The following is a 22,829-nucleotide window of genomic DNA, read 5'->3' as shown; positions in this document are numbered from 1 at the left end:
TTAAGATATTTGTCGGCTCAAGTATGTAATAAAAAATATAAAAAAATAACTATAGCCGACGAAATATAGTCTGTTTCGTCGGCTTTAGAAGGCTTTAGCCGACGAAACATGTCATAATTCGTCGGCTAAACCTTATAAAAAATATTAAAAATACTATAGCCGATGAATATCTTACATGTTTCGTCGGCTATAAGTCCATTCCAGTAAAAAAAAAAAACCGAAATTTCTAAATTACCATTCCAAGCAACCTGCAAAATACACCAAAACAATTCCATATAACCATTAACAAGCACATAAAACTATATAATTGATCAACTACACAAAATCTAGATTGTCTACATCAATATCCGATTCTGGGGGCTGCTGCGGATGAGGTTGCAGTGGCTGAGGTAGCGGTATAAGCGTAGGCATGGGCGGAGCCGGAAGTCCTTGAAGCTGGGCAGCTATAAATTCCTGCAAGTACTGGAACATCTGCTGCTGCTGGGCCTGCTGGGTGGCATATACCGCGGCAGTATAGGCTGTTTGGGCAGCAGCCTGAGCAGCTTGTTGAACCTGTAGTCTCTCAACTTCAGACTCTAGCTGAGTCGTCCTGTTGCTGGTCGAGGCTGCATTTCGTTGAAATCGTAGAGTGGTCTTCAGGACCCCCTTGGATCCGAAGTGTTGTTTCCTCGCGGTGGGAAGGCTGTGCCCATGATCCTCGTCCCATCCCTTGGATCTGAAGTGTCGATCCGGGACATGGCTTCGGACATCTCTTCCTCTTGCGTTTTCGACCATACCTCCCTCACTATAGCACTCATCACCTTGTCACTAGCCTCCCTCACCTTCGCCTAATTGGATAGAAAAAAATGATTAATTAACATTTTGACATATATATAAGTAAAATTAAAAATTTTAAAACGTAAGATGACTTACAATATCCTCCTAGGCGTCAGGATATGCCTTCTCGTACATATAAACGTACCGGTTGACTTCTGGATGTTCCCTGGCCGCCTCGTCCATGAAGACAGCGAATGGTCTAGAACCGACATGATGGTTCCTTGTGTTGCATTGCCGGGTCTGAGCGTTCGCCCGGGAAACGGCCTTCAAAGAAAAAATAAATTATTAGTAAAATATTTAAAAACGGACGTACTTAATGACAAACTAACTAATTATTTTTTTTAAATACCTGTTTATGAGGGTTGTTGAATTCTGATGTCAGAAGCCAATGCCACTCGTACTCCCTGTACTGGAACTCAGCAGGGGTACCAGAATGTGCATTCTCGTGCGTAGTCTAGTGGGTCCGGAACTCGTTCTTCCACTCCTTGTACCTACAGATACAACAAAAATATTAGAAATATTATTAATATCACATACAATTTTGTTTTTTCATTAACTTCCCAACGTACTTTCCCCCATGCACAATGTCTGCCCAGCTGTTCTTCAGGTGTTCGGGAACGTCAAACCACACATGCATTTAACCGTTTATTAATTTAGTTTTTCGAGAAATCAACAATGTAATACATAATATTATTGAGGCATTTTGCAAACTCACCGACATCGCGTTGTGGACCATGTCCTTAACCTCTTGCGGGACCTCGCCCCAGTCTGACCACAACATAGAGACTCTATCCCTAATGAGTGCTCCCACGCGGCCGGAGTACGTCCTCGACTTCCCGCTCGATACTATATGGCCATCCCCGTCAGTATCGATAACGATCCTCCCTGAGGTATTGACGGTCTTCTCGAGAGCCTTCCCTGTGACGGGGCCTCTCTTCTTCTTTGTCGGCTTCGCTCTGACGGTGCCTATCACATGATAAACTAAATTGATTATTAAAATCGGAGACCCTTTATTATTAATTATAAGAAAAAAAATCATTCATCTTTCATTACCCAAGGACGATGCGGCGGACGTGACGGATTCTGTCTCTGTCGCCGATGATAATACCCTCGCGGAAATAAGAGGCGTATCAAAAGGCACTAACCGGCGCTGCTGATGGAGCCACTAGCGGGGGCAGTGGATAAATCGGTGTCCTTGAGCCATCAACTGCAGGTAAGGCCGGTATCATCCGTGGAAGGAACAGATGAGGCGGCGTCATCTGTACCCCAAATGACCCACCATCCAAAGCAGTAGGACCTGGAGTGGGTGCCCGGTGTATCTCAGGCATACGGGGTGTAGACACCTCTGTCTGGTTATGAGGCCACAGCTGCCTCGAGGAATGAGGGACGCCCGGCTGCCTCGATGAAAGGGGCACCTCTAGTTGCCTCGAGGAATGGGCAACGCTCGGTTGCCTCTACGCCGTTTCCAGAAGGGTCGCACGTCTGGCTATCATGGGGCCCCGAAACGACGTTTGAGGGTTGCTAGAGGTTCCCTCAGACGATTCAGACCTTTGGCCCTTCGAACCCTTCGTCGATCTAAAATTACCGCTCATTCTGTTTAAAATATTAATTTGAATCAAGGCTGAGGAAGAAAAGAGCTATGATGCACAGACATTCATACGGGGTACGGGTACGGGTACGATACGATACGGGGATACGTTAAAAAAAAGAAAAAGGATATGGCCGGGTACGTTTCGAGGAATAATAAAAATATATATTTATTATATTAATAAATCTATTTGACAAAAAATTACAAAAATAATTAGGAAATAACAACAAACAAGCAATTTAAAGACAATGTTTAACAAAAAATTCAACCAAAATAAATAACAAGTTCAAGCAAAAAACAAAACAATAAGTCTAAGTTCCACTACTTCAATATTTGTCTCGAAATCCAAACAAAGCAAAGACAATTATACAAATAAACACGAACACATTCGGGTGCAAACATAATAGAATTCAAACACATTACACATCTCTGTTTGACCACATCTCTTTATAGTATTATTAAATAGTAATTATACCTTTGTGGAACTTGGGATAAGAGAGTTGGTTGCTGTGTTTTTAACTTTTTAAAGAAGAAAGAAAGAGAGGTGGCTTCACTGGCTTGCTGCACCGCTTGCACGCCTGTAAGCTTGCTGCGTTTCAATCTTCCCAGAATCCCTTCTCAAATCTCAGTCGCTGCAAGTCTCCAACTCTTGAGTCTTGAACCCCCAATCTGCAAATCTTGCGAAGGCAGCAAAGCTATTGCCTATTGGTACCCAGTCACTCAAAACAACGATTCACGAACCCAGAAGAGAGAATATAAAGAGCAGAAGAGAGGACGATACAACTGCTGCTGCGTATTGCTAGAGGTATTTATATTTTTCTTTAATTGTTTCAACAAACAAAAATACCCAAAACGTATCCTATCCCGTATCCAAAACGTATCCATACCTTTTGGACGGCTCGAGGAAGCTGTGGAGGGCTCGAGGAGGCGGTGGTGGGTTTTTTAGGGTTTTTTAGAGCGCTGTGGAGGCTGTCGAGCGCTGGGTTTAATTATATACCCTATACCTTTAGTCGACGGAATTTTTATTTTGTAGGCTAAACCTGTGAAATTCGTCGGCTAAACCTGTGAATCTCGTCGGCTAAAGTAATGAAATTTGTCGGCTATAGTATTTTTTATTTAATATTTTCAATTTATTTGTTTTATTTTATTTTATTAACTATAGCAGACGAATTTTCAATAATGTCGTCGGCTATAGTACCTTTTATACATTTGACACATTGTGATTGTGATGATTAAACATGAGAAACGAAATTCCGGCCGTCAGATCTGACCATCATGATAAAATACATATATGGGAAAAAATTCAACTTGATCCGACAAGGTTAAGGGCTCGATCCGGACGGTCAATCCCGTAACTCAAACCCTAAACGCACGAAAAAGGTCATTGGACCGTCTAAATTACGTATTTTGGCCGGACCTTCTCTCGTTTTTTTTTCCCAGATGAGCTGTCGTCCAGATCTGCAAATATAAGACACTTTAGCTGATGAAATTATATATTTCGTCGGCTAAACTTTTATATTTTCGTCGGCTAAAGTTCACAGACTATAGCCGACGAAATTAAAATTTCGTCGGCTATAGTTGACCATAGCCGATGAAAATTTAAATTAGCCGACAAAGGAAAATTTCGTCGGCTAACGTGGACTTTAGCCGACGAAAAAATAATTCGTCGGCCTGGTTTTTTTATTTTCGTCGAATAAAGCCTTTCTTCTGGTAGTGTAAAATAATATATATATATATATATGTATTTACACTCGTCAGACTCCTTGTATGAATTCTATAAACATAATAGAAAAATAGAATTTCATACAGGGCTACGACGCTTGCGTCTAACGCTCACGTTGCGCCATAATAGAATTTTTCCTCATTATGACCAAAGAGGACGGGTGTATATATATGTGGACTCTTTATATGAAAACCTATAAGAACTAAATAAGAAAGTAGGTTTCATATAGGGTTATGACGCTTGTGTCTAACACTCACGTCACGCCATAATGGAAGTTTACCTCATTATGACGGACCAAACACGTATGGCTAGCTAGCATTTATATACATACTATATTCATAAACATCCAATATACATATCCACCGAAAATCTCATTTTCGGTAACTCTCCAAAAGATGAAAATTGCCAAATATCAAAGAAAACAATAAATTTCAGCAGAAAAAATAACTGATCAATAATATAATGCATCGCATGCTTTTAATTAAAACAAAAGTCCACTCACAACTTTAGGCATAAGCCCGACGAAATATAATTCGCCACTCAAGTGAGGTCTCCTCGAATCTTGGCACAATAACCATGTTTAGGACCAAACTTCAATTTCAGAAATAAATAATACTTAAATATATATAACCCAAAACTCTTCCGCCTAATCCACTACCCTGTTTAGGGTTAAGCTTATCGGATTCACTCCAAACTCCAACCACAGCCTCAATTCATTTATTTCAACATTCTAAAACAATACTAAGGAAAAACCAACGGTCGGATTCTACCCCATTAACCGCCAAATTCACCAATCTTTCAAAAATCCTAAACATATCTAAAACTCCTCCAAAAATTCCAAAATTCACATCAATAACTCTCAATATAACCAATTAAAAATCATGAAAATCCCCTAAACAGCGGCGGCCGGAGGCCGACTCTTGAGACCTCCAATGCCTACCAAATTTTGACAGCATCTTCGTCTCAACTCCCTCTAACACTTTCCTAACTAGCACAAACACCAATTCTAAGCCTAACTATGACAATCGAACGAAAACATTACAAAAAACCCTAGAACTTCCACTCACTGGTTCTCCTCACCAGAAACAAACTAGACCGAGTCCTTCTAGGGCAAGGCAACTGGGTTGAAGACCTTCAAAACCATATAAGGCTTGCCCGGATTTGTGGCCGGAGGAGGAAGTTCCGGCGACGGAGAACTTTGGGCAGTCGGGACTTCCAGGCGAGTTTCCTCCCGATCGACGGCGCTAGGGGCTCGGTCACCTACCCAGAAATGAAGAGGAGAAGGTGGTGGTTCGATGGGGACCAACTTGGCGGCCGGAGGTGGCCGGACGGCAGCGGACGAGTGAGAAGAAAATCCGGCAGGGAGAGGTTTGGGGAGAGAGTCGGGAGGAAGAGAGAGAGAAGTGAGGGAAGATAAATGGTTTGGGCCTCCCGAAACCGGTCCAACACCTTAATACCCACACCAAAAAATAAACCCAACTCCAAAATTAACACCACAAAATAATACCATGATAAAAATTACCTTTTCCTAGCTAAAATTAACCATTTTTACTGTCATCACATTTTTCTCCTACGAATAGTTCCACCGAAAAAGGCGTCCCCAAAAACCCCTCTAGGGACCATTTAAACTAATAACTCATTGACGAAGACGGTAAAATTTTTATTAATACCAAGCTAGTAAATAAGGTAAAAATTTAAGAGTCAGGATGTGACAGGGACCGCCGCCCTTGCCCGAGCCAATCCTAGAAGTCCAAGTTAGAAGACTGGGAGAGATGGAAGAAACCTTAAGAGCTATCCGAGATAGTGTGGTGAGTTTAGCTGACAGAATCTCAGATGCCGAGAGAAGAGGGACACGCAATCCAACCCGTGCGAGTTTTGAAGAAAGACATGGACCGTTCACAAGAGCGATCACCCGGTCCGTCCGACCGAACACGGCCAAGCCATTGAAACTTAGCTACAATGGGGACCGTGACCCCTATCTCTTCCTTGATAGTTTCAAGTCTCACATGAACGCTAATGGATACTCGGATGCGATATGCTGCAACATGTTCCAGGAAACCTTAGCAGGGGAAGCACTTAGTTGGTTCTATGAGCTCCTGTCGAACTCGGTCGACTGCTTCCGGGAGTTGGCCGACAGGTTTGTCAATAGGTTCATTCTACGGACGGATGGGAAGAACACCGCCCAATTATTCAAAGTAAAGCAGGATAGGGGAGAGAAGTTGAGAGCATTCGTGAACTGCTGGCAAGGAGCCACAGCTAGAGTCAAGAACTTTGACAAAAAGGTTGCAGAGGAAGCGTTCATTCAAGGGTTGCTTCCTGGAAAATTTTTGTATGCAGTCAACTTTGAAAATCCGCAAGGCTATGACGAGCTTATGGAAATGGTGATCAAGCATGCACAAGCGGACCATGATACTTATGGGGGGACCTCGGCCGGGAAAAAGAAGGTCGAAGGGAGAGAAGGCGGGTCCCCGGTGCAAGTGGTCCAAGAGGTTAGAGCCTGGAAGAGAGAACGAGAGCCGGACTCGTACTCGGTAGGAAAGAGGCACAAGGAAAGGAGCGGGGGGAAGGCAGGAAAGCAGTATAATGCGCAACGGAAGGCAAGAGGGCCCTACCAGGATACCGGGTACGCGAGAGCGGCGCCGGCAGGCAAAGAGCATTTCTTAGCGCTCAATGCCACTTACGAGACGATACGGAACGAGAATAAGTCTATCATTCCTCCTCCCCCGGCCCAAAAGTTTCCCGCGTCTCGGCTCACCAAGGAAGACACCGGGAAATTTTGTGGGTACCACGGGGAGGCAACCCATCACATTAACAACTGCATAGAATTGAAAAGAGCGGTAGAGGACCGAGTGAAGGAAGGAAAATTGCAGCAATATGTGCCCAGGCAAAGGCACGTCGGGGCGATCGAAGTGTATGGGACGATCAACACCATCCATAACGGGTCCCGTATAGATAATCGGAGCAACAAGGCAAAAAATCAATGTACGGGGAGAAGGGATGGCCGGGAAGTCTTCGCCTTTGGAAGTAGCAATAATCAGCAGGTAACCACGGGTTGGAAGTCCATTACCTTCCTAGAAGAGGAAGAGGAGGGAATAAGGCCGCACGAGGATCCGTTCTTGATAACGTTGCAGTTCGATCACTATATCACGAAGAAGATCCTCGTTGATACAGGAGCCTTAGTCAAAGTGTTATTCAGGAGTGCCTGGAATGGACTGCATTGAGGAAGCAACAAGTTGATGCAAGACCATGAGCCGTTGATCAACTTCTCGGGCGATGTTGTTCAGCCCCTCGGTTCAGACAACTTTGGAGTAAGCATGGAAGGCCGAGAGGGAGTCGCCCGAGCGACAATAGAATTATCATTATGGATTGCGAGTCGTCCTACAACGGGATCTTGGGAAGGCCCGCTTTATGGAAGCTAAAGTCGTTTGTTGTCGGTCACATGCTGATGATGAAGCTCCAACCCCAATGGGAATCATTACGATCTAGGGAGATCAGGGGGCGGCAAGGAGTTGTTATGCAATAGACAACGGGAGGAAGAGGTCAGAGTTTCTGTCGGCAAGCCAGGCCGCGGCATCCCCCTCGGATCCTTACGTAGATCCCAGAGATGATACTAACTCGGATGAGGAGCGTCCGGGATTAGCGGAAGAAACATAAATGGTATCGATCAGTGTCAGATGAGTTCTCGGATCAGCAAGTGACCATCGGGACAGGACAGTCACCTGGTGTGCGAGCGGCCCTGGTAGACTTCTTGAAGAGAAACAGTGGGGCATTCGCTTGGACATATAAGGACATGCCCAGGATATCAAGTGGAATCGTAACACACCAACTAGGAATCCAGAAAGGATTCCCTCCCTTGTGGCAAAAACGAAGAACGTTTAAGCTAGAGAAGTATGAAGCAATGAAGGGGGAAGTGCAAAAATTGATGGACATTAGGTTCATAAGGGAGGTCAGATACCCCCAGTGGTTGGCCAATGTGGTCATGGTTCTAAAGAAGTCAATGGGACAATGGAGGATGTGTGTGGATTATTCGAATCTCAACAGGGCATGCCCAAAGGATAGCTTCCCGCTCCCACGCATAGACCAACTGGTGGACTCCACGTCTAGATTCGAATTGTTGAGCTTCATGGATGCATACGCGGGCTATAACCAGATCTAGATGGATCCGAGGGATAAGGAGCACACGACTTTCACGACCGATAGGGGCCTATATTGTTATAAAATAATGGCTTTCGGACTAAAGTACGCGAGAGCCACCTACCAACGGCTGATAAATGTCATGTTCGCCGAGTACCTCGGGAAAATTATGGAGGTATATGTCGATGACATGCTGGTCAAAAGTCTAACAGCCGAGGAACATGTGGGGCATTTGGAGAAAGTCTTCGAGGTCATATTGAGGTACGGGATGAGGCTGAACCCTCAAAAATGCATATTTGGTGTGATCAAAGGGAAGTTCCTAGGTCATATAATCAGTAGGAGGGGGATAGAAGCCAACCCGGAAATGATCCAAGCCATCTTGGACATGGAAAGACCCAAGGAAAGGATTGAGATGCAGTCGTTGGCCAGGAAGATCGTCGCCCTGGCCAGATTCATGTCACGACTCACAGATAAGTGTGCCTCTTTCTTTCGGCTGTCGAGAGACCAGCGATGTAAGGAGGTAGTATGGGGGCTCGAGCAGGAAGAGGCTTTCAAGCAGATAAAGATATACCTCACGTCCGCGCCAGTTTTGTCAAAACCAATCCCGGGCGAGATACTTTACCTGTATATTGCGGCATCGCAAACGGCAGTTAGCTCGGTGCTAATAAGAAAGGAGTCTGATGTCGAACATGCGGTATTTTACGTCGGGAAAGGATTCACACCCGCAGAAAGCAGGTACCCGGATGTCGAGAAATTAACCTTAGCACTCATTATAACTGCCAGAAAGCTCAGACACTATTTCCATGCACACTCGATAACCTTTTATACCAACCACCCCCTGGGATAGATCATGCAAAAGCTAGATATCAGTGGGAGGTTGGTAAAATGGGCAATTGAGTTGGGAGAATTTGATATCCATTACCGGCCGAGAGTGGCTATCAAGGGCCAAGCAGTGGCCGACTTTATATCTAAGCTCACGGCCATGAAATGTTGTGGGAGAGTCATCTGAGCTCACCCCCACGAAAGATGTGGGAGTCATCTGAGGTCGGCTAGGAGGGAAGTGGTCCTGGGGCGGACAAGGCGGTGCACATTGAGGAGCCATCGGCAACATCCTAGAAACTTTTTGTTGACGGCTCGGTGACAAGAAATAAAAATGGGGCGGGAATAATAGTAGAAACCCCTGATGGATTCAAGCATGAGTACGCCCTAGAATTTCAATTCCAGACCTCAAACAATGCGGCAGAGTACGAAGCCTTGATTCGTGAATTGCAGCTCGCCCGAGATATCGGCGTGGAGACAGTGGAAGTGTTCAATGATTCACAGTTGGTTGTAAATCAAGTCAACGGGAGCTTCGAAGCTAAGGAGCCTCAGTTGAACTCTTATCAAGCACTGTCGAAAGCCTTCATGCAACGCTTCAAGTCGGCCTCTCTTTCTCACATTCCGCGGAAGGAAAACATGTAATGCAGATGCCCTTGCCTGGCTAGCCACCGGAGGGGCTGGAAAAAGGAAGGAAGAAGGCAAGGATTGAGGTGCTAGGAAAACCGAGCATCAGTAAAACCATCTCGGAGATATTCATGGTCGAGGCGGGACCCGGAAAGCCAACGTGGATGGACCCCATAATCGAGTTCATGAAAGAGGGGCTGCGCCCGGAGGACAGGCGGCAAGCCCGAAAATTGCAATTGAGATATGCCAGGTACACACTCATGAACGGGAAGCTATACCGCAGAGGTTATAGTTTCCCGAACCTGAAGTGCGTAACAGAAGAGGAAGGAGAGGTGATCATGGAAGAAATACATGAGGGGGTGTACGGGAATCACTCTAGATCCCGATCGCTAGCGCATAAGGCACTCCGAACAGGGTTCTTCTGGCCCAACATGGGCGCCATGGCGGATAAGATGTCGGTGAGATGCCATAAATGTCATTTGCATGCCAACGAGACACATTCCCGCCTATCGCTCCTTCAATCCTATTGTCTCCCTGGCCCTTTGCACAATGGGGTTTGGATCTCATCGGGATACTGCCGACGGCTCCCGACCAATTCAACTACGTAATAGTGGTTGTTGACTATTACACGAAGTGGGTGGAAGCGGAGCCCCTGAGGAAGATAACCACCGAGTGCGTGAAGAATTTCCTGCTGAAAAACATATATTGCAGATTCGGGGTGACACGACCCACCCCGAATTTCACCCTGAAATTCGAAGTAAAACGTGCGGGGACCACCTCCAAGAAAGATATTACCGAAAAATCGGCATAACCTCCATTGAAAATGGACAACCCTTCCTAAAGAAAACCTGCAAACACTTCCAAAAATTTTAATCCAACCTTAACTCCTGGAGCCTACGTGCTCCCCAAATACAACTACCACTAACAACACAACATTATCCAAACATCAAATATAATTATCCAAAAGATAACATAAATCCTCCAACAAATATTCTAATGCGACAACAAGTCTTCACCCACAACCGAAATAATATACATTAAACCCAAGTATTCAGAGCTACTAAACACTAGCGGAAAAAGAAACCACAGGTAGGTTAAACAAGTAACCTACTGATGAAAAGTGGTGGAAATGCGGGTGACTATGCCTCGTCTCCTACTAGGTCCAACCCGAACTCTGCAGACTGGGCATTTTAAAACGAAGGGCCCAGGGGAAACATTTGAACACGTTAGAGTGAGTGGACAAAAATAAAATAAATGAAATAATTCTTTATGCTTTCCCAATTTTACTTTTCCATAGAAAAATGTGCTGCATGCGACAGCTCAAACACTCAATACGAAAACTGGAAATTTTATGACTAGCTCCGGCCAGTCTCCAATGCTCAGTAAAATACAGCCTCTCAGGCTAAAATAAAATATGTATGTATTACACTCGTCATATCCCTTGTATGAATTTTCTTGAAACAACAAAAATAAATAGAAAATTCACACAAGGCTACGACGCTTGCGTCTAACGCTCACGTCGCACCATAATGGCATTTTACCTCATTAAGGTGGAAAAGACGGTGTATAAATATATATACGCAATTTAGACTCAAGAGTTGCAGAATTGTCATATGCAACTTGGGTTCATCATGTAAAATGTATTTACATTGTATGATTTTGTTGTAAAGGATATGGATGTGTTATTTATATACTGTTCTTAAATGGATGATTATTGTACACCGCTCACAGAACTCGCATTGTTGCAAATGCATCTTTGCGTCTAAATATCGAGGCATTGTTTTCTCTTACATCCTTGATCTTACTTTGAAAGACTGTTAGTTGAGCCAAGTAATTCCTTTGGGTTAGTTGGATGGCAGCTACGTACATATCGTTTCTTATGAATTTTTCAGTATAAATTATTATATTTATATAGGGCTACGACGATTGCGTCTAACGCTCACGTCGCACCATAATGGAATTTTACCTCAGTATGGTGGAAAAGCACGTATAGCTAGCTAGCATTCTCTCATATACATATTATTCTCATAATCATCCACATATGGATATATATATATACTCACCGAAATTCTCAATTTCGATTATTCTCCAACAACATAAATTATTTCGCATGCACATTATTTAAAACAAAAGTCCACTCACAAATTAGGCCTAAGCCTGATGTCGATCTGGGGTCTAGTCTGCTCGAGCCTCCTCACGTCCTGTTCTAAATATAATATTAATTTCCCAACTAACAATCCAATAATTAATCAAAATAGGCAAAATTACCCGAGAGCCATAAACACGCTCATTATTGCCTAACTTCGATATTCTTAAATCGGAACGATCCGAACTTAAATATCATCCTCGGCAGTCGTAAATATAACCTCCCCAAAAATACGACTTAAATCTTACGGCCGGATTCTACATTAATTAACCGCCAAAAATACCAAACTTCGGAAATTCACAAACCTATCCAAATCTCATCCAAAAATTCCATAAATCACCTCAATATAATCCCCTTAATATTCCACATTTAAAACCCTAAAAATCTCCCAAACCGGCGGCGTCGGCTCCGCCGGCAGCGGCGGCCGGAGGCCAATTCCGGCGACCTCCAAAACCTATGAAATTTTGATAGAATCATCCTCTCATCATGCTCTACAACTTTCCTAACTAGCACAAACACCAATTCCAAGCCTAACTAGGGCAATCGACTAAAAACATCAAAAACACCATAAAACTTCCACCTCAAATTTCTCCTTACCTAGCTCAAGAGGGAGTGAGTCCTTTTAGGGCAAGGCTGCTGGGTTGGAGGGCTACAAAACTGTACCAAGCTTGCCCGGATTGGTGGCCGGAGGAGGGAGTTCCGGCGAAATGCTTCCCGGCGTCTCCGGCGGGATTTCTCCTCTTCCGGCGGGTTAGAGGCTCGGGGGCTAGGCCGGGGAGAGAGGGAGAAGAGAAAAAGAGGGAGATGGGTTTGGGCCTCTCCAAACCGGTCCAATACTCATATATCAACCCACTCCAAAATAAAACACGCCGAAAAAATAATACCCGAATAAAAATTACCTTTTACTAGCTAAAATTTACTATTTTTACCGTCGTCGTATTTTCCTCTTGCGAATAATCCTCCGCACATAATCGTCCCTGAAACCCCTCTAGGGACCAATTAAACTATTAACTTAATGACGGAGACGGTAAAATTCTTATTATAATCATGCTAGTAAATAAGGTAAAAATATAAGAGTCGAGATGTGACACGGGGTCCCGGAGACAATCGTCACGGACAACAGAACGCAATTTAACAATAACCATCTAATTGAGTTCACGAAGGAAATGGGCACCAAGATGGTCTTCGCATCGGTGGCACACCCACAAACTAATGATCAGGTGGAGGCAGTTAACAAAATTATTAAAAAGCTTTTGAAGAAGAAGTTAGATGACGCCAAGGGTCTGTGGGCACAGAAGCTGCCGGAGGTATTATGGGCAATTAGAACCACACCAACAGAAGCAACGAGAGAAACTCCTTTCTGCATGGCCTTTGGCACAGAGGCTGTCTTGTCGATCGAGACATCAATACCATCGGGAAAGGTCGAGAACTTCGACGCCACAACCAAGTCTATAAACAATTGAGGAAGGCCTCCAATTGAACGTCGACCTCATCGAGGAAAGGAGGGAGAGAACAGACTTACACAACCAAGTCTATAAACAACGAGTTGCACGCCATTACAACAGTAAAGTCAGGGCCCGAACGTTGGGACTAGGGGACTGGGTCATGAAGAAAATCATGACCAAGACAACAGCCTTGGATCCAACCTGGGAAGGGCCGGCCGTACTAGATTGTTGAAGAGGTCAGCTTTCTTTTTTCGGGATCAAGATGGGATAGTCACCGGGCGCCCCTGGAATACGGAACACCTGAGGTTCTACCCATTGTAAAAACGGGGACGAGATCCACCTTTTTTTAAAATGTATATTTGTAAGTATTGTTGCCATCGGAAGAACAACATGTCCCAGAGGAGGCCTCCATTGATTTTGAAAGACTTGAAACAGGAATGGGGAAGTTCAATTCAAACAAGTAATGATTGAATCTTTTAGCAGGAGGCATAAGTCATTAAAATCCCAAGTAACACCAAACGAGATAGGTAATCCACCAGGAAGTTTAAGTCATTAAAGTCCAGCGGTAATCCATCCCAAGTAACACCAAACAGGATGGGTAATAAATTATTAAAATCCCCAGTAACAAGCGGGACAGGCATAACACAATATAATATAATACGGGAGAGGAGCAGATGACAAGATGATCAAGGCATAATATATTAAAACCCGGAATGCCGGGAATGTACCACCAATGGGCATTTACAAAAGCACCAGGGATGTGTCATCACCGGGATAGGGCACAAGGCCATTGTCTTACAAAAAAACAAAAAACAATACAACCTATGCCTCGAGGCCGTCTTCTTCTTCATCTTCAGACGACTCGGCCAGGGTGTCCTTGCCAACAGCGCCGGCCTCCGTGTCTTTCTCGGACGGCTCGCCTGTCAACCCCCCCGCGCTCTCGGGCTCTTTTTCGGTAGCCGCCTTGGACTTCGCCTCCCTCTCCTTGGCCTCCTTGGCAGCGATCAGGTAAGCAGTCATCTTCGCCTTGTCCAGATACCCAAGGCGGCCCCATTCACCAAACTTCTCGGTGATGCCACACTCTCGGGCAGCCTTGAGCATAGACTTCAGCTTGTTCGACTCCTTGAACTTGGCCACAGCAAGCTCGCCCTAGGCGGGAATTTGGCCTTACAGGTCGACAATCTGGTCGTCCCTTTCCTTCAGCTTAGCCCTTAGTTTAGCATTCTCCCGCTGAAGCACGTCTATATCACAATCCAAAGCTGCCACCCGTTCGGCTTTTCCCTCTAGATCCTTGGTATGAAGGCTGAGTTTGGCAAACTTGTCAGCCAACGAGAGCTTCTCTTTCTTCTCGGCCTCTAAGTTTTTCTCCATCTTCTTCTGCTCGGCTCGGAGGTAGCTAATCTGGTCGTTAAGGCTAGCCAAGCGCTCCTTCATCTCATTGGAGTCCTCGCTGGCATCGATGGCATAGACAGCAAATACAGCCTGCAAAGAGAAAATAAATTAAATACAGCATCCTGGACAGTAAATTGGCATATGAAAGAAGAAGTTTACCTTCATCATGGCCTCCCGGGCATATTGCCGGTTTTGTTGAGGAGAATTAGACCCTACCCTGATCCGGTCCAGCTCGATTCCCTTCAAGTCGCCCACCATGCTACGGACGAACATTTCGTCAGCGCACCCATACTCATCCAGTATCTACCAGATGGGGGTCCTCTTGATCTGGGGAAGAGCAGGAGCGAGAGCGCTCAAGGTCACCGGGTTGCCGACTGAGGAACCGGCCGACTTCTGTTTCTTCCCAGGGGGCGAGGCGACAGTCACGCTTATACAGGTCAAAGTCACGCCTTCATCCCGCTGAGACTTCGACTTATTGGATGACGTCCTCTTCTTCTTCTCGCCCAAGTGGACGTTGACCATGTCACCGGTACTCGCGGGTCCCTCCTTGTCAGAAGGCGGATTTCCATACCCATTGTCAGGAATCTCCAGGAGCATAGCGTCCTCGGAGACACGGGCAGTAGAGTTAGTAACATTCACCTCGGTATGAGAGGCCACCTTCCCGACCTCCAAGAGGTTGCTCAGCAAGTCCATATCAAAGTCCATGTCGCGCAGGTGTGAGTCATGGGGCTTGCGCTTAGGAACTTTAGCTGCATACAAGCACAATAGTCAACACAAAACAAAAGAAAAAGCACAAGTAAAAAAAACAACAATAGCAACCGAGCGACATTTAACCGGGAACCCCACCAGGCATGCGGCCGAGTTCACAGTGAACTAGCACACTCCACCAAGTCAAGTTGTACGAGCTGCGATCCTCGTCCGATGGCCAGGCCGCAAATATCCGACCGATACATTGCTTCTTGATCTTAGATAGCGAGAAGGACTGATCCCGGATATACCTAAACAGGTTGGGCACAACGTACTTTGGGCAGTTTCTTTGCCATCGCCCACCTGCAAGCACGACCTTTGAATGCCAGTGGTTATTTATGGACATTGGAAGATCTGTAACGGGAGACATGTAATCCCGAGCGGCGAAGGACACACACTCGCCACAGTTTTGCTTCTTCGAGTATGATAGGTGGTAGAGAGCCCAAAACTCGTTGATTGTCGGCCATCCCATGTCGGACAAGTAGTACAGGCAACACATGGAAAGCAGTTGGCGCCACTGGTTTGGGGGGATCTGCCCGGGAGCTAGCTGAAGCATGCTCAGCAGGTACTGCACGCACTGAGGAAGCGGGAAGGAGAAACCGTTCCTAAACATGTTGTCGTGCACAGCAACTAAGCCGTCTCTCGGACAGCACGCCAACTCGTCTTCATAAAGCCCATGGAAGGTAATCACGGGCGGGATGCCCCAGTCTTCCCGAAACTGTTCGATCTCAGCCGGGGTTATGCTGCACTCAGGCTCGTCGCACACGGTCCCATCCTCTAAGATATACCGCCCAGAGGAAGCAGTGCCTAGGACGCTGGTCATTGGGACGCCATGAAAAACCCCGGCAGACCAATCGACATCCCGGGCGGGTACGGCATAAGTTACGTCTTCAAGCCTCGACTTAGACGGTTCACCCGGGCGGGATGGTCGACTTATGTACTCCTCCATCCTTTTGTCGTCATCTACTATCGGTCGAGAGGATGTGCTAGCCCCGCTTAAGTTGGTCGTACTTCAGGAATCCATTTACCCTACTATAACAAACCCTAAGATCTATTAGTATGCGCCGCCGGGAGCAAGCGCAAAGGGCATAGCTTAACACACCCTAAACCCAGAAATCCCTAGAATACCACAACCCATAGTTTTTACCCAAAACCAGCACAACACAGGCACAACAGAGGCAAAGCAAAAACAGAGGCAACACAAAGCAACGCAGAAACTTACCAGATTCTCAATGCAGTAGCAATGCCGGAAACGAGGAGGGCAGGGAATACCTCGCAATCGCAAGAATCGATGGCGGCACAGCGAAAACAGAGAAACAGGCAAAGAAAGCAAACGAGCAAGAAACCACAGAGCATAAAAGAAAACCTAAAGCAGAAGCTTGAAAGAAAACAGAGAGAAAAACCAGAAAAGAGAGCGAAGGCGGCCGGAGAAGAGAGTGAGAAGTGAAGACGAAAAAGAGGGGACTTTTTCGTCGGCCTGTTAACTTAATTCGTTGGCTAAAATCCATAGTCGGCTAAGATTTCGTCGGGAAAAGGTGGTCTGTGATGACTTTAGCCGACGAAATTTTTTTTTTCGTCGGCTATAGTCCCATAGTTAGCCGACAAAAAACATGTCGTCGGTTTTTTTCCCAGACTTTAGCCGACGAAACAATTAAGATATTCGTCGGCTAAAGTGTGTAATAAATAATTAAAAAAATAACTATAGCTGACGAACTTTAGTATATTTCGTCGGCTAAACCTTATAAAACGATTAAAAAATAACTATATTATGGCATAATTCGTTGGCTAAACCTTATAAAAAAATTAAAAATACTATAGCCGACGAATATAGTATTTAAATATCGTCGGCAAAAGTTGCTGGGTTTTGAAAAAAAAAACTGCAGAAACTTTCGGCCACCTCCAATCATGACCAACATTTGACAGAATCTTCCTCTCAACATTTCGAACAACTCTCTAGAAGAAGTCGAAGCTCAATTCTAAGCCTAAATAAGTCAATCGACTCAAAATATAAAAATCCCCAATTTTAAACCCTAAAAACTTCAAATCTTCGTTTCTCTTCACACACACCGAATCGAGCTACCAAATTCTAGGGGAATGTAGTACTAATCAAACTCAACTTATCCATATATAGAACTCACCAAATGGTGACCTAAGGAAGGAGAAATTCGATCGACACCGAATCCGAAACGGCGGAGTTTTAGAGCTCCATTTATCCCTCACGGCGGCGCCACTCGATGCACCACCTATCCAGCAATGAAGTAGAGACGACGGCGAAGCTTTTGGGACAACTGTGGCGGTCTCCGGTGGCTTAACGGCGGAGCTAGGCTGAGAAGAAAATCTGGCAGATAATAGACTTCTTACCATCCATCTTCGCCTATATAAAGAATTTCGTCGGTTAAACTCTTTTGAAAATTTTGGTTGATCGCCAAAAAAATTTGGTTGAAAATTTTGAAAATTTTTCGACTTTAGCCGACGACTTTTCATATATTTTCGTCGGCTAAAGTCCTTTGAAAATTTTCCTCCAACTTTGGTTTACCGCCCAAAAAATTTTGAAATTTTTTGACCTTAGCCGACGACTTTTTTAATATCTCGTCGGCTAAAATCTATAAATTCACGAAAACGCTCATATCTCCCCCTATATTACGTAGTTTGGTCAAACCTTCCACACGAAAAAATCTCACGTAGATGAGACGCAACCGCCTATATAAAAATTTTGAGACATTTACCTTCCGTCGATAGGGCTCCCAATAGAGAATAATAACGGTAAATAGGGTTAACCGCTACTATCGGCACCGAGACTTTACCCGATTTACGTGATTTTTGAACCATAGCCGTATTTCACTATTCTGAACATATCTTATTTCACGAGATTTTTGATAATTTTGCTTCCTATGTAGAGTTGGTTCACAAAGTTGTATAACCTACTAAACAAGTTATACAACATTAGTAAACACGTTGTGATTCCGATGACTAAAATTCACAAACCAAAATTCGACCGTCATATATGATCATTATGACGAAAGATGTCTATGGTAAAAAATTCAACTGGATCCGACAACGTTAAGGGCTCGATCGAAACGGTAAACCATAATCCATCGTCACTTATCACACGAAAACTCTCATATTTCCCTCTATATTACGTAGTTTGGCCAAACCTTCCACACAAAAAACTCTCACGTAGATGAGACGCAACTGCCCATATAAAAATTCTGAGACATTTACCTTCTGATGATAGGGCTCCCCCATAGGGAATAATAACGGTAAATAGTAGACACGTTGTGATTCCGATGACTAAAATTCACAAACCAAAATTAGACCGTCAGATATGATCATTATGACGAAAGATGTCTATGGTAAAAAATTCAACTGGATTCGACAACGTTAAGGGCTCGATCCAAACGGTCAACTCTAATCGAAAATAAGAAAACTGCATTTTGAAGCCCTAAACAGACTCGGATGGCCAAAAAGGCCTATACATCATGGCGTTAGTGAATAATAGTCAATTAGACACCAAATGCCAAATCTGCAGCATAGTGAATAATAAGAGTAAATTGCATTGACCGCAACTATCAGCACCGAGACTTTACCGGAATACCGTGATTTTTCAACCGTAGACGTATTTCACCATTATGGTCATATCTTATCTCACGACTTTTTTGTGTTTGAAGGTTCTACGTATAGTTTTTTTTTCCATATGAGTTGTTGTTCAGATCTGCAAATATAAGGTACTTTGGCCGACGAAATTATATTTTTCGTCTATAATTTCGTCGGCTCAACTTTTTAAAGTTTCTTCGGCTAAAGTTTAAAAATTTCGTCGGCTAAACTTTTAAAAATTTTGTCGGCTAAAGTTCACAGACTATAGCCGACGAAAAAAATTATTCAGCCGACGAAATATTAATTTTGTCGGCTAAAGTTGACCATAGCCAACGAAAATTTTAAATTAGCCGACGAAGGAAAATTTCGTCGGCTAAAGTCCACTTTAGTCGACGAAAAAAAAATTTGTTGGCCTGGTTTTTTTATTTTCGTCGGCTAAAGCCTTTCTTCTGGTAGTGTACCCGTCGGATGCAACCGCAAGATGATGCCACATAGCTCAAACCCTCTTACCTTCTGGAAGAAGGAAAGAATGAAGCGACATGCATTAATTGCCCGTCAGTTATCCCCAGGAATATGGCGACATCTGGCGAACATGCATTTAATGCACCTACCACAGCAACACACCACCTCCTAAGTGAAAGACCCATCTCGGGCGAGCATCACTGTGATCCTAACTCCAAGTGAAAGTCATATCCCGTGTGAGTACAGCCGAGACCTATCCAAGGTGAGTTCGACCGAGATTGGCATTCGACCAAGATTGACATTCCACAAAGATTGGCATTCGACCGAGAGATTGGCATTCCACCCAGTAAAAGTCCTATCTCGGGTGAGTATCACCAAGACCAATAGTGAAAGACATATCACGGGTGAGTACCACCGAGAGAGGCATTCAACCAGGATAGGCATTCCACCGCGTTCAACAACTGCGTAAGAAATGTACGTCCCGGATAAGTTTGAACCGAGAGGCTTGGGCCGGTCATTTCATATGATCCTTTTAAAAACGGAGCAAGTGGCTTGATAAACCACGGACGACATTAACACCCCATCACTCGAGTAGTAACACTGGATATGGAAAGGGCTCGCTACCTTTGTCCATGGAAAATGTAACACCCGTTCAACCCATGTCATAAGTACGAACTTGGGGGGACTATGGGCAGGAGCTCATTTGAAATATACTGGTCTATAGGCTTATTTAGCAAGTCCCCACTCAAGATGTGTCTTGAACGGGAACTTGGGGGGGACTTGTAGTCAGTTGCACATAAAACCAGCAAGCATCCCACCATGGTCAAGACAACCGAGGCCGCCCTAGGGTTCTCACCCATGTGTAGGACGGGCCGAGCCCGACCTTGGTGGCAGCATTGGGCCGGGAACGGTTTCAGAAGGCATAAGGGAGCTGGGTGTTTGAAGTAACAGCAAAGGCAGTTGTCCCACATCGGTTTTCAAGTGAAGAGAACCCACTCTGGGCCATAAATATGGCCCAGCCACCAGCTTGTTAGGTATCATTAACTACCCTAGTAATTACATTCAACCAGCATATACTGACTTAACCATCAGAGGAGGAAAGACCGGAAGCCCCTGGTCATCCTTTTGTTTACAAATCAGCGGGAAGATAGCCAATCACCTACCAGACACACCATCAGCTTCTGCAACCCGACTCGGGATTCTCCAGAAACACCCATGTACCCTCAAATCTCGACAATTTTACCTTTTTCGTCAGTTGATCGTAAAAAAAAGATCGTTAACTTGCTAAAATGACTCAAATACCCTCTATTCAAGATAGTTTTTTTTTGTTCGTTCCTCTCTCTCTCTCTCTCATTCATCATCCCTATTGTATAATGAAAAGAAAATAGGGATGATGATAGTTGGAAAGAGAGACAGTAGAGATAAAAAAACAAAAGAGCAAAAAACAAAACTTGTTCTAGGATATTCTGTATCTTTCTAGATATTTTTTATGTGTGCCTTGGCCTTATGCGAATAGGATATGTAGTTAGACTAGATCTATGTATTCATATCCTTACCATATTGGTATTGTGTAATTCCCTATATAAAGGGCTCCTATCAATGAATAAGAGGATGATTCTCTTGCTATCTCTTTGTCTATACACTTTATACTTCATCAGGTTATCATGCACTTTGTTCTAACCCTAGAGCCAATAGCCCACCATTTGTTTTCCAAACCCTAAAATCAGACAGCCTTGTTTTTCCCGATTTGCGACCAAAATTCCGACTGCCCTCTGCTGGAGTTTTATATCCCCAGAAAGCTCTCTCCGTCCCGGATCCAACGCCGCCGGCCTCACCCTGAGAACCGGCCGGAAAGTCTCCGAACAGACCGCCGGAAGATTCCAGACCGCCGCCGCTACCGACCACCGGTTCACCACCTTCCCTTGCTCCGATCAACCTGAAATTTTGGCAGCAGCTTCCCCCATCCAGAGCTACTCCTCCTGTAAAATTTTCAGCCCCAAATTCGAAGTATAAGTAGGCAAAACGTTGTTTCTCCTCTCAGCAGCCTCTAGAAACCAAAGATTTCAAGATTGCTCGTCTTCCAAAGAAACCAGAAAGGTATGTTTTGAAACCTTAAACTTTTTCAAGTTCAATAACTCGGGGAGGATAAAATCCTTTCCTCCCTTCTCCATCTCCATTCTATGCTTGGGATTTTGTGTGTGCAGGTACCAAAAATCCCGGAATTTTATTTGCGGGTCAAAAGTGTGTTTGATCACTTTTGCTTCCTTGTCCGAGTTGTGTATGATCAACCCCGACCTTTCTCTGGATTGTGTTTGATCAATCCGAGGCCTTTTCCGAATTGTATTTGATCAATTCGCGGCTTTTTTCGGATTGTGTATGATCAATCCGAAGGACAAACCATTAAAAGCTTGATTTGTGACCTCTATCGAGTCTCATAACTGCTTGGTTTTGTATGCAAGAGCAACGTAACATTCTGCTCATTGAGTTTTGACGTACTCGATACCTAAGGCGAATCTTCGCTTGGTATCTATGGAACCTTTCACTGGAAAGGATTAAACCACATATTTTGACCCCTAGGCTAACAAGCCTAGATGCCGAGATTTCACATCTCCTGCGCTCAAAGTTTTTGACGCGCCACATCGACAAGCATTCAATGGTAATCTGTGCAAAAAGTAATGACCACAAAGTACTGTGGAATGCACTCATGGAGCGTTTCTTGAAACGTCCATATAACTCTACTTGTTGAGTTATTAGTCAAGTGGATTGCTTACCACTTTAATTGACTACATATTGTCGATAATCTTTTGTGGCATCATGATCTATAACCTTTAGCGGATTCGATCATCATCAAGTTCTCTAGGTCCCCTAAGTTGGTTTGGAATTACCAACGAGACTTGATTTTGATCATACATACGGGAATTGTATATATACGCTAATGTGATAAATTTATTTAGGATTATCCCCTAATGTGGGGACAACAATATGGGTCATGGCAACGGCTCTAATAGCGACACTCCCGGTCTAGACACCATTTTGTCAAAACTACTCACGTCAGCTCATGACAATGCAACCGTTGTGGATTTTCGGATCACTGGTTCAAGATTGTCAAGCTCCTTCAAATTATGAATGCATACAAAAAGTACGAAAAATCAACAGCTCTAGCTACCCCTGACTTTGATGTCATTGGCTAGACATTGATTTTCTTTCCAAGCTATATGTAATAAGACATCGTATCGATGTCCTTTGTTTATTCGAGATCTCGATATATACTCACATTAGCAATAATGAATGCCTTGGGAATTTTTTCGAAGTGAAACTATTCTCCTCTTATGGTTCATA

The 22,829-nt window shown here is 44.3% G+C and overlaps 1 protein-coding gene across 1 annotated transcript; it reads left to right on the top strand.

Moving 5' to 3' along the window:
* The first annotated feature begins 5,899 nt into the window (after positions 1–5,899).
* Positions 5,900–7,348, top strand: LOC101306229. Its single transcript, XM_004297809.1, has one exon. The coding sequence runs from the start codon at positions 5,900–5,902 to the stop codon at positions 7,346–7,348; it is 1,449 nt and encodes a 482-aa protein (XP_004297857.1).
* The last annotated feature ends 15,481 nt before the right edge of the window (positions 7,349–22,829 follow it).

This window comes from Fragaria vesca, linkage group LG4 (genome assembly GCF_000184155.1).
Source record: "Fragaria vesca subsp. vesca linkage group LG4, FraVesHawaii_1.0, whole genome shotgun sequence".
In the NCBI taxonomy this organism is placed as follows: Eukaryota; Viridiplantae; Streptophyta; class Magnoliopsida; order Rosales; family Rosaceae; genus Fragaria; species Fragaria vesca.
The sequence above is the reverse complement of the archived record's forward strand: the minus strand, read 5'-3'. Positions and strand labels throughout refer to the sequence as shown.